Source organism: Medicago sativa, chromosome 7 (assembly GCF_051527215.1).
Source record: "Medicago sativa cultivar Bolivia chromosome 7, Bolivia_mono, whole genome shotgun sequence".
NCBI classification, from domain to species: Eukaryota; Viridiplantae; Streptophyta; class Magnoliopsida; order Fabales; family Fabaceae; genus Medicago; species Medicago sativa.
In genome coordinates, this window is record NC_140755.1 from 68,940,597 (window position 1) to 68,954,584 (window position 13,988).

Sequence of the window (13,988 nt, forward strand, 5' to 3'; positions counted from 1 at the left end):
TTTTTCGTAAATCATCACACTTAGGCTCTGTTTGGATTGATGGAATATAATGGAGTGGAGCGGAATGGAACATAATGAAATGGAAAGGAACAGAGCAGAACAGAACAAATATTCCATTCCTTTGTTTGGATAATGAAATAAACATCGCATATCATTGTTTATAAATTGAATGAAATGGAATGAATTATAGCTTTTTTCTTCCATTTTTACCCTTAATTCTTAATAAAAAAGTTGTTTTCCATTGAAACTTTTTAGTAGAAACAATTAAATTTTTAATTCTAACTTTTTTATTTTCTCTCAAAAAAAAATTCTAACTTTTTGATTTCTAGTTTCATCCTTCAAATTAAACTAGGCTTAATTGCATGTTTGATCCCTTATGTTTATTTTATGTTTCAAATTGGTCCCTTAAATTTTAAAAGTTTCAAGTTGGTCCGTTACATTTTAAATGTTTCAAGTTGGCCCAAAATAATACTCACGTTGCAATAAGTTTGTCCCTTTCACAACATGATATTTAGTTTAATAAAATAAAAAAAATAAAAAAAATAGTTTAAAACTGATTTTCTAAATAAGTAAAATTTCATCACTCATAGTGTCAACCCGAATCTTTAAACGGCCAAGTGACAGAAGGGACTAACTTATTACAATGTGAGTAACGTTTTGAATTAAATTGAAACTTTTAAAACATAAAAGATCAACTTAAAACTTTTAAAACATAAGGGATCAAATTGAAACCTAAAATAAACGTAAGGGACAAAACATGCAATTAAGCCATTAAACTAAGAACACACTAGAACCATGACCCGTGCTGACGCACGGGTCTTATTTTCATATAGAATAAGTCATAATAAATTTAACAATAAGCCGTAAAACATAAAGAGTACAAAATTTATGATACATTCCAAGCCATGAATCATAGGAATAGTAGAACTTTAACTCTGTTAAATAATAGAAAGTACACAACTTAGGGAAAATTGTCAGGCATAGATAGTTAACAATGAAGAATATTAATTTCGGTCAATCCTTCCAAGTACACAATTTAGGATACATTGCGAAAAACTTCGTGATAAACTACATTAGAAGTTAATTACATCAGTGTCTTCACCATCATCATCAGATATTAATATCTTCAAACTTTCTCTTGAAGTAACCCTTGACAAAGCCACGTACAATTGACCCTGAGAGAAGATAGGCGATGACAAATATACGCCAACATGTTTCAAAGATTGACCTTGGCTTTTGTGTATAGTCATTGCAAAATAAACGGTAAGCGAAAACTGCTTTCGTTGAAACTTGAAAGGAATTCTAGTATCAGACGGTATCAAAGATATCCTTGGAATAAAAACTTTATCACCTATGTTAGAGCCAGATATGACTTGTCCTTCAAGCACAAACTTACCCATCCTTGTAATGACCGACCTAGTTCCGTTGCACAATCCCAAACTCTGATCTATATTTCTCAACAACATCACTGGAACTCCTACTTTTAAGCGCAACTTGTGATTTGAAAGTCCAGACACAACTATTGTGTTGAGAAATTCAGGTGTGTGAAATCGTCCGCTGCATCGGTACCTGTTTTATTTGCTAATGGGCTATCATAACTCAAATATATTTTTTGTTCTCCTGGCAGCAAGTCCAACACATACTCGTTTATCCGATCAACAATGGAATTTTTAGGGGCTAATATAGCTCTGTTTCGGAAGTAATCTATATTGCTCATATCTTCTAAAAGATTTTGGTAAGTGTTAGAAACAATTGAAGCAAGAGGATCACCTGATGTTATAATAAGTAAGTCAGATGGAATACTAACAGTAATATCCACATCATTGATTTCCCCAACTGTACCATCACCAATACTCAATACCCAATCTAAAAATAGCTTTCTTTCTTCAATGTCTGACTCATGTGCATCGTGTAGAATTCTCATATTTTTGGTGAGAGTGATAACCTCACAAAATCTCCAAAGATGAGAAGAATTAATTGTCGCATGTACAACTTCTGGTCTTATTTTCATATGCAAACCGTGTGTTTTTTTCGTCACCGCAATTAATTGATTTTAATATGCAAACCGTGTGCTTTTTTTTTTAACTTGCAAACGATTCTGTTTTTTTTAATATGCAACCGTGTGACCTTTTTTTTAAAAAAAGAAATTTTCAACCGTATGGTTTTAATGCTAGTTAATGTACAATCGATTGGGTATTATTTTATTTCCATTATGCAAACCGTGTGGTTTTCTTTTAATATGCAAAATGTGCTGTTTATTTTAATATGCAACTGTTTGACCTCTTTTGTTTTTAAAAGAAATTTTCAACCGTGTGGTTTTAATGCTAATCAATATACAATTGATTGTGTCTTATTTTATTTCCATTATACAATTTTGTACGTAAATTACGGGTCTAATTTGGGATGTCAATTAATACAGCAATCGTGTGTTATTCTATTTCAAAAATTAAAATTATATGCAATCATGTTATAATAATTATAAGGAAGTTTTCAACCGTGTGGTTTTAATACTATTTAATGTACAATTGATTGGTTCTAATACTAAAGAAATTGTGTTATAATGCTAATATATATACAAGTGATTGTGTGTTATTTTATTTCCATTATACAATTTTCTGTGTTATTTATTCACATTTCAAATTTGGGATGACAATTAATATGCAATCGTGTGTTATTCTATTTCAAAAATTAAATTAATATGCAATCGTCTTATAAATGGAAGTTTTCAACCGTGTGTTATTTTTATAGACTAAAATTAAAATAATATGCAATCGTGTTATAAATGACAGTTAAAATTTCCTGCAATGAAATAAAATAATATGCAGTCGTGTTATAATGGCGTGTATTAAGGGTGAGGAGGTCAAACCTACACATAAATGTGTTATTATGGCTTGTATTAAGAGTAAGGAGGTCAAACCTACACATAAATGCTTGAGAAAGAGCGGGAAAAATCTAGGTTAGTTTTAGGGTTAGGGTTAGCTTGACCAAGCTTTAGTAAGTAAGATTTTTTTATAAACAAAATATTAAGGGATTTAAGTTGAAATAAAAATGTCTTATAGTACTTGACCACAAAAGATGTTTTATAGTATAAAATTATCTTTGAAATGTTCAAATATATAGACCTACAATTAACAGCTCCCCTTAAAACAAAGGGCATATACAGTTGCAAACTTTAATATATAGCATGGGAAAAATCAAATTAAATGGAGAACAATTCGTCTAAAAAACAACAAGAATTAAGAACCACACCCATACATAAACGTGCCAGTAAGAAATAGATAATAAATTGACATGAATCATCAATCAAACCAGCCATTGAGAAAAAGTAGCAAAATAAATTATGAAGAACGAGCCATAGAGAGTATTTGGTGTATGTTAATTAATTTGGTAATAGTTTTAAGTCTTTGGATTAAATGAGATGAATGGATAAAATTTGATGTCAAATTAATCTTGACACCATGGTGTCATTTGATCCTGACCCTATATCATCGTCATTTATAAGTATAATCCTACAAGTTCTTCCAAAAATTTCCCTCCAAATTTTCCTTCCATATCGTTTTATTAATTAATTAAATCAAAAATGAAAAGAAAAAACCCGCTACCCATGTTTCCCTCCACAATTCTCTTTCTAATAATTCTCCTATTAATTAAATAATTAATAATTAAAATGGTAAATAACTATAATGCTATTAATTAAATTAAAAAATAAAGAAAAAAACCACTTCCCAGATATCACACTTCACACCTACGTTCCATAATATGAAACTAAACAAACACACCCACCTTCCATAACATGTAACTTCTTCTGATTAAATTAAAAAATTGAAATTTAATTAAATATCCCACAAGCTCCATAAATATGAAACTAACCACAATCACCTTTCATAAACTTCTTCCAATTAAATTAAAAAAATTGAAATTTAATTAAATTTCCTGCAAACTCCTTAAAAAAAAATCCTACAAGTTCTCCTATAATTTTTTTCATTAGAAAAAAGTAGAGAAACGAGAGTATGGAAGAAGAAAGACCATTATGGAGAATATTGAAACGTTACTCAATGGTTTTTTGGATGAAGTCATTAGAAGTGAAAAATTGATCCATTATTTCTATCATAAGGAGTTCAACCGATGTCAAAAACAATGGTAGCCTTTTTACTATTTTTCAATGAATCTAGCATTTGTCTCAATCTCTTGATATTTAAAATAACAATTTCATGTGAACCTTTTGATTTATGTTTTCTTTTCTGACTAAGATACGAATTACCTTTATGGAAAACATGTGAGGGAAGAGACTATTTGAACTTTGAAGCATTAGCCTACAACAGAGATGCTTATATTCGTATTTGAACATCTCAAGAAAAGTTCTCTATCAACAAATTATGATTGTCAGGTAGAACAACCTTCAATTGCATAATATATTTTCGCTCGCGGTTTTTTAGTTTCGATGATAAGTGTAGCACTGCTCATTGATTAGTTTGTCTAACTTTTTTTTTTGTGAGATTATTGTACACATATGCTCAATTCTTCTCTTTTTTTTGGGTGATATTTTCTCTCATATGCTCTTATCTTTGTTTTAGAGAATAATTTGTTGCAAAAATAATTCTACAACACTCAAACTACCGGCGCATAGGGAAACCAGTTATAGAGAGTATATGTAAACTAATTTGTAGATCATTTTACTTTTAATGCAATGCATTTTACATTTCGTTTAAGTTTATGCATTTAAACTTTTACCCTTTCCTTTAATTTTATCTTGTTTTTACTTGCAATCTCAAACCTGTCGAGAGACAATGCCCTTTTCACTCTCAAACCCGTCCTGCTCTCTAAGTAACCTGAGTGCTTTTCGTGGCCTTTTTCAAACTATTTCGATCAAAACCTTTGCACAACATGTCTTGAGATTTCTAGTTTGGTCTCGCTTGTAATAATCAGAACTAACCCGTAGTTTGCCGAAAACACAGATATGTCGCACATGTAGACGTCTAGTGTGTGTGTGTGTGTATAAAAGAAGGGTCATACTAACTTGTGCCCTTAGAACACATGTTCCAGATTCCATAAATGATAAATATTATTACAAAACACTAATTCTCAATCTTTAGAAGAATAAATTGACACAATTTTCTAGACAAACTTTTCACTTTATGTTCCTTAACATGTGTTATAAGGGCACAAGTTAACATTCCCATAAAAGAAATATTTGTTGGCTTTTGATTTGCATTTAATAATGAATCTAAAAAATATTGTGATCCATTTTTGTTTTAGCTTAACCATTTTGTTTTTAGAAAAACGAGACCTTAATAACGTAGAGTTTAATCACAAGATAAGTAAAATCTAGCTAAAATTACTCTAATCATGACTAAAACTCAGATTTTTCCTGAATTATTTCTTTTTATCTGATTCTCATTAATCACTTGATTATATTGAGGTCTACTTTACTTTTTTTTTTGTTTGAGGGAATTGAGGTCTACTTTACTGATAAATCAAAGATTTGAGTTATAAATCAAAATATTGACGGTAAGTCCAAGATTATGAACCGTTAGAAGCAAATATGCAAATGTGTATATCACCATGCATGTAGTTTTGATAATGATGGAACACCAAATAAAACAACCAAAATGTCTATTACTAGTTATTATGAATTGTTTGTAGGATTTAAACACTTTTAGATAGTCACGAGAGATGCCAACAAAAAAAGGACAGAAACAAAAAGGAAAGGCAAAACACTGAAACACGTAGAGAAACTTCTCTTCTACGTATGCAATCTCATCATATATACAATTATTGTCGGATAGCCAATGAGTAATATGATTTTGGCTGTTAATGTGTTTTTTTTTTTTTTTAACAAATCTGATCTCACAACTTTTTTATATTCATTTTGTAATTGTTAATGTACATAGCTTGAAACTAATTATGACACTAATTTATATAATTAGTCACTAATATTTTGTATCACATGTGATTTTCTTCAATTAGTTGCGTGCAAGAGATGCCATTTTATAGTGGTTCTATAGTTATTGATTAGATTAGGCTATTATCCATTTTGATCCGTGCTTTTTTAAATCTAAATAATTTAAAATCGAAAAAATAGTAACACAATACTAGTATTTGCTTAAAACGGCTAAAAACTACTGAAGTTGTATTTTGGTCTCAATTCCAAAGGCTCTTGGGTTTGTGCAATGTACATTTTTTTTTATAGGGAAATGTACATATGAAAGGAGCGATGTTATTTTAATATCTAAAAAATCAACAACGATATCAGTATAAAAATACATCATTTGGAGAGAGAGAGAGAGAGCTAATCAAATATTAGAGTTTAGTCTGTTTTAGTCATGCCATTTCTTATATGTAATTGAGCATCCTTGTTCTTAGAGCTAGTTTTTGAAGTGAAAATTAAGTTCATTTTAACATGGTATCAAGATCGGATTATTTAAACATGTGCGAAAATTGAACGCATGTCTACATTGTACGTGAGGATAAGTATTGAAGTGAGATCCAATTTTATTTAACATGGTATCAGAGTCAAAATTTGTAGGCATGCTGTGGAAATTGAACTTATGCTTATACATTGCACGTGGGAATGAATGAAGTTTAATTTGAGTCTCAATTAGTATTGTTTTTAGGATGTGTAATGTATACATGTACTTTGACACCTTTATTTTTAGAGTTAGTTATTGAGTAAGATCAGTGGCGGAGCCACAGATTTTATAGAGTCTGGACAAAAATTATAGAGCCAAGAAGTCTTGTGTGTGCGCCTGTGAAAATATTGAGTTTGCCCAAAAAAAAAAAATTAAGTGGGTTAATGGAGTATTGGGTTGGACTAAATATAAAAAAGTATCAATTGAGCCCGGGCAAGTGCCCGGGGTTGCCGGATGGTGGCTCTGCCCCTGAGTAAGATTAAAGTCTATTTAACAAAAAAAAAAATTATTGTTTAATACACAAATCTCCATGAGAATTTTCAGAGCTTAATAATATTTCCAGTTCCTCCAAATTATGTCATTCAAATATAGAAGTTCATTAATGTTGATTTAAAATAGTACCTTACTTGATAAATGACATCCTATGATATACATCTCTCATTCTCATTTCCAATCTCATGTCATGATCACTCATTTCCTCCTGAAGCTTTTGATACTTTCTTTCTTTTTCATGTCGGTCTATTCAATTATTTTTAGGTATGAAAGAACATTAATTAATAATAAGTGGTATATTATTCACAATTTTATAGAATATCTCTAAGTTGAGATGATATGAAGTGTGGAAAAGAAACCATGCATTAACTGTAAGGCATGCTTGTGAATGTGTGAAAGAGGCTTTTGGTGGGGCTAATAGAAAGAGTGTGAAGAAGGCTGTAATACATATGGATCCAATTCAAGACAAATGACTTGATAATGGACCTTGACCCATGCAGCAGATCATGCTTTCTTAGGGAAATTAATACAGTACATCATAGCTAGTACCACATCACATTCCCACATAAAATGACAACAAAAATATTAATTGCATGCATATTTATAGGATGAAGATCAATCATATTTATATCGTATGGAGTATACTTTATTGATGACAAAAAACAAATAATATGTCGACATCGATCTAATTAAATCTTTGGTCGATTTCCCATGGGGAATGTGTTGTTAGCCCAAAGTGGCATCACAGAAAATGGTGATGAATTGGGTATGTAAACAGTTATACATTTTGGAGGGAACCCAGGTAGCATCAATTATACATTTGTTTATCTCGATCATTACAAAATAAAACCTAAGTCGGCTAGTATTTTCAACTTATTTATCTTTGTCTTGTTATTTTTAAAATACTTAAAAAGATTATTGCAAAAGATATTTGCAAAAGATTATTTGTTACCCGCACTTTAAAGAGAACATTCTCCCGTTATCATTTATCTTATATTTTATAACAATTTAGCCATTTAACTATCTTTCTTTCCGTTCAGATAATTTATCTTTTACAATATGATCATGATTTCTTCGTCTCACTTTTACGTTCAAAAGATATTTGCGTGTCTTTTGCAAATCAACATATTATAGTGACTCAAATTCAAATAATTATTATAATTATAGGCGGTTTTTACTTTAGGTACATGTCTAGTTTTTGTTTTTTTGTGGTGGTTGGTAGGGCTGGAAATGAGTCGAGTCGACGAACCTGTCTGAGCTCGACTCGACTCGATAAGAATTGGTTCGGCTCGAAACTCGACTCGAGTTCGAAACGAAGCTTTTTTTGAACTCGAGTTCGGCTCGTTTAAAGTTCACGAACAACTCGGTTGGCCTCGTTAGGTTAAACTCGTTTGCTCGAATTGCATATGTTCACTTTATTTTAAAACGAAGCTTTTTTTGAACTCGAGTTCGGCTCGTTTAAAGTTCACGAACTCGGTTGGCCTCGTTAGGTTAAACTCGTTTGCTCGAATTGCATATGTTCACTTTATTTTATTTTATTTTTACTAGTACTGTAGCGCCAGTCCATTTACTACATTCCATTCATCATTGCATTGCGCTTATATATACTTCTTCTCTTTAATATTTTCAGAACTCCTCGATGTGGGACTATTTTGTGTACATGTTTATTTAAAAGCCTTCAAAAGATAACATTAACCTTTTGTCCTCCCTCTATTATTACAAATTTACAATTATCGTTGATTTTTAATAAATTAGTAATAATACCTATGAAAAAAGTATATAATTATTAGTAATAAACTAGTAATATATATATATATATATCGAGCTGGTTCATGAACCAAACGAGTCGAACTATACTCAGCTCAAGTTCAACTCGTTTATTTGACGAGCTTAATTTTCAACTCAAGTTCGACTCATTTGGTTCATGAACTAAGTTCAACGAATCAATTATCGAATCGAGTATCGAGATATTTTCGAGTTGGTTCGGTTCATTGTCAGCCCTAGTGGCTGGGGTTTGAACCTCAAACCTTACACATATATTATGCATTGCCGAGCTAAGCTCACGATGACATGTTTACTTTTTGTTAGAAATATATTGTTGGTTTACAAGTTTTAGTAAGTTTCCTTGTGTTGTACACCCAATTTTCATGGACGAAGAGAAGACAAAATTCACCGCAACGTGGAAGGAAATGACACATAGGAAATATATAATTAGTTTTTTTAAGTTTTTATTTTAAGATGATGAGTAAAAATAAAAAAATATTATTATATGCTAGTATAAATGAATTTTATTTTGTCATTGTGTAAAAATTTATTTATTTTGAAATATATACACACACACATTTTTTCTTTATATAGCTTAAAAGTTTTGAATTTTGTTGTACTGCGAAATCTTTGGAAGATATTAATCCTTTTTATAGTGCATTATAGTATATTATTATTTTTTTTCCAAAAGAAATGAGGGCTCTTGCCCACACAATGGCCAAGATAGGGATCATTCGTGCTAAATATGATCGTGGAAATTTAACTAATCCTTCCCTCCTCACATTTCCACGATCATATTTAGCACGAATATCTCTATCTTGTGCTTGTGCTACAACACATGGTTGGAATTTATGGAGTGCTTTCAATCAGGTCATCCCTCCTCACATTTGTTTCAAAATTATTAGCGGTAATCCACCTTCTTCTGGTAAAGATGATTTCCTATTTGGGATAAATTTATTACTATGGAAGATGGTGATTAGAGCTTCATTTTAAGTCTTGGGTTATCAGATTTTATTAACATTAATCGTCAAAAGAGTGTACCAGATACAGATCAGTGGCACTTGTCTAATCTTTTTTGGAGTGTACCAGATACAGATCAGTGGCACTTGTCTAATCTTTTTTGGATCATGACAAATATGTTGTGGTACAACAGAAATAAATTGGTTTATTCCAGGACTAAATTAAAATATATTTGCTATTACTCACTATAGTCTTTATTATAAGAAAAATTTCAAACAAAATGTTGGTTTTATTTATAAGAAAATGTCAAGTTTTTAAGGTGTAGCTATTGTTTAAAAGATATCTTCACACCTCATTTAATACTTATCTTTTCAATAGTAATGAGTGTTTTTAATGTTTCACCGTTTTTTATAAGTATATATATATATATATATATATATAGGGTGTATCAAATGAGAGGAGTGTTATAATGAGAGGATCAAATGGTGACCATTGGATCAATCTTTACTATGATCTTTAACTTTTATAACCACAGCGTAATCTTTTCAGCCTTTCATCCCTTTTGCGCCGTCTCCTGCTCTTCTCTCCCCTGTAAATGCTGCAATTTCTTTTCTTGTTTCAAATTTGACTTTCCAAATTCTTTGGCAAGGCTATTTTGTACCTTGATTGTTTGCCACCGCTCTTTACACAATCCCACTATCAAAGAAACAACCAGCAAAGAGTTTTGTTGCAAATGCTTGTTCTTTAATTTTGCTTTGTTTAAAAATAATTGTGATTTCATCAAAAATAAAATTAAAATAATTATGAAGAATTGGTGGAGAAGAATCGATCTATACACTGGATTGATCTTTACTATGTTATTTAATTTTTAAAACTGCACTGGATAATAAATTCATCCCCTTGTGGTTCTTGGCCTGCTCCCATCTCTCGTGTTTCAGTTTCATCTTTTAGATCTTGGGCAAGGCAAATCAAGTTTAACTGTTAATTATTAATAAAAATAATCATCCACACCTTTAGGATAAGACGAAAGAGAAGGTTGGATGATTTTTTTTCTTCACGCCGTTCATTTTCGAATTACAAATCTATGAAGCATGAATCGTCATATTGAAACCTCTGTAGAAAAAAAAAATATAATTGAATTCAATAGGGTAGATCTCTTTGAACCCAGAATCATAAAAATATAACTTTTTTTGAGACAATCCATAGGAAGAAGGTATGAAACAAGAGGGGTTGGTGTTGTTGTGATGACGATGAACCGAATGAAAATTAATAGAAATGAGAAGATGGAAGATAGATGAATGGCATGAACGGTAAATTGGAGGTTTTATGGTAGTTAAATTCCTGACCCTCTGTGATGGTGTGAAATAATTTTGAATGAATAATCAAATTCATTCAAAATCTGGATATGAGTTGTGAGTATCTACCCTTTTTTCTCCTGACGAAGAAGAGAAGTAGAAAAGGGAGATCTAGAATATGAGAAGGAAAGAAGCGATAATCCAGAGGTGAGAGACCACAGAAGTAAAGTTTCATTTTGAACCGTTAAGATTGATCCAAGGGTTGTAACTTAACACTCTCATCTCTCACAATAAAAACCCTCTCACTTGAAATGCCCTATATATATATATATATATATATATATATATATATATATATATATATATATATATATATATATATATATATATATATTGGGGCTGTTAACTTGCACCCACCTAAAAACATTAAGGTGCAAGTTAACAAGCTGCACCTACTTATACTTTACTAAAACATCTTTTTGTCTCTATTAAACTTTATTTTAATTAAAATGACATTTTTGTAAATAGCATAAATAATATTTGTTTATAATAGAAAAACATGGGTGTTTTGGTAAATAACTAGTAAGTGCAGCTTGTTAACTTGCACCTTAGTGTTTTTAGGTGGGTGCAAGTTAACAACCTTAGTGTTTTTAGGTGGGTGCAAGTTAACAGCCCCATATATATATATATATATATATATATATATATATATATATATATGGGTTATGATAGAAGACACATTTTATGAAGGTGTCTTTTATCAAGTTACTCTATAAGCATTTGCGAAAAGACACCAACTTACTTTTATGAAGGTGTCTTTTAGCAAAGTTATAATTAAAAAGTGAAAATCACACCTTAAGGTGTGACTTGTTAAAAGACACCACCAAAGGGTGGCTTGTAACAAAACCCTATATATATATATATATATATATATATATATATATATATATATATATATATGTGTGTGTGTGTGTGTGTGTGTCTATATTTAAAAAGTTACAATAGTTGAAAATATTCATCACTTCTCTGTTCAGTACGTAATTTTTTTATATGTATCTTGTTAACTTTTATTTTATGTCATGTATTTCGTTCCTTCGTAAATTGAAACGCACAATGTAAGAATCATGAATTTTGTATGGATTAGGTATGATTTATTAAATTTGAATGGATTATGTATGAATGTTTAAAAATTAAAGTTTTTTGGTAATTAAAAAATTTATTCTTTCTATCAAAAAATAAATAAATATAAAAATTCATTGGTACCCATGAATACCTTAATACCCGCATGTTACTCGTATAGTGGGTATCCACGTGGACACGAGGACGGATACATGTATCATATTTATCCAACGGAACGAGAGCGGGTGTCATACTATTTGTATTCATGGATATTCATTGACATCCCTATTTCTAAGTAAACTAAAAGTTTATATCGAACTAAATTAATTGACCAGCAATGAAAAGAACTCTACTACCCCTATTTGATTCTTCAAGCTAATATTTATTGATTTTTTTAAAAGTATTCTAGGCTCTGTCAAAATAAAAAGGGTATTTTAGGCTTGTCTTATGTGGTTTCTACACATGAGAAGCATGGACAACTACAATATTGTAGTCAACTATATCGTATCTTCAATTTAGATGAGGATGGAATTATATGTAGGAAAGTACGCGAACTACCAACCCAACACAAAATATCTAGAAGAGTTGAACAGATCTATATAAACAACCATTTTTCAGTTATTTTTTTTTAAGGAAGTTATTCAAATGTCAACCTTTTTAATATACACCCTCCGGTCACTAATATAAACAAAAATTTGGTTTTTAGATTCATTCATTAAATGACATATGTAGTCTATAATAAAGACTACATACGTCATTTAATGAATGAATCTAAAAATCAAACTTTTGTTTATATTAGTGACTGGAGGGTGTAATTTTGATCTTAACAATCAACTGACCATTTGTCTCCTAGTGTGCAATGCATGCCTGAATATTTTTTGCTATTTTCTTTAGAATACCTTTATGTTTCGATTATGAAAGTTTCTGTGCAAAATGGGAGTATGTTTAATTAATTTATAACAATGCCATGTACTCCCTTTAATACAACAATTTGCGTATAAAAATAACAAAATTCAATAGTTAAAAAAATGGAAGAACTTAACTATAAATAAAATAATTGAGACATTTTAATCCCTTAAATCATTTAGTAGTACTTTTAGAGTCCACTTCTTGCTCATATTATAAAGAAAAGGGAAAGTGTAAAAACTACCATTATAACGCGGAGCCAACGAGTCTTTAAGTAAGTGGGTGTTAAGCGTAACTAGTCTAAGGTTACAGAAGGGTTTGTCAAGATAGGTAAACGCTTTGCAAGCAAATAGAGCAGAGAACTTGCTGTTTGTTTCTATTGGAGCTTGATGTGGTCAGTCTGTGAAAGGATAACTCGCTGCTTACTTGTTATATCCCCGCGTTCTTGCACGACTCGTTCTTCGAGCCCTGCTCCCCCCCATTCCTTATACTGTCCAAAAGCTGTACTTTATTTTATGGGTTAAATATGTTTTTAAACCTTCTAAATATATTAGCTTTATTTTTATTCTGTCTAAAATAATTCTTTAAATTTCTATCACTCAAAATTTTCTCTTACCAATTTTAGTCTCTACTTTCTTTTTTAAATTAATAGGGATGACAATGGGTACCCAATGGGTATGGTACTACAGTGCCCTTCCCCATACCCGCATTTGTAAAAAAATACTCGTACTCGTGCCCGTACCATCGTGGGCAACAACTTTAGTCCCCTTCCCCATACCCTATGGATACCTAAGTGCCCATACCCGCACTTTAACTATGAAAAGACAATAAAAACATCACAATTGAAATAAAACTACGGTCCAAATTTTTTAAAATTAACTCTTATAATAGTATGAATCGTAGTATTTTGTCAAATAAAAAACATCCAAAATATCCTTACAAATTTTACACCGACATGATGGAGTTGTTATTGTATTAAGCAGTTTTTTTGTTTAACTTTAGGTTTAGGCTTAAATAGCTAAATAAATTAATTAGTTATACA

At 30.7% G+C, this 13,988-nt stretch overlaps 1 protein-coding gene across 1 annotated transcript; it reads right to left on the reverse strand.

The window, feature by feature from the left end:
* Positions 1-1,073: 1,073 nt before the first annotated feature.
* LOC146908021 (uncharacterized) lies at positions 1,074-1,924 on the reverse strand. The gene is made up of 2 exons (XM_085729214.1): positions 1,644-1,924; positions 1,074-1,569 (listed from the first exon to the last, which is right to left on the reverse strand). Exons 1-2 carry the CDS (start codon positions 1,922-1,924, stop codon positions 1,074-1,076), a joined length of 777 nt encoding a protein of 258 aa, XP_085585340.1.
* Between the last annotated feature and the right edge of the window lie 12,064 nt (positions 1,925-13,988).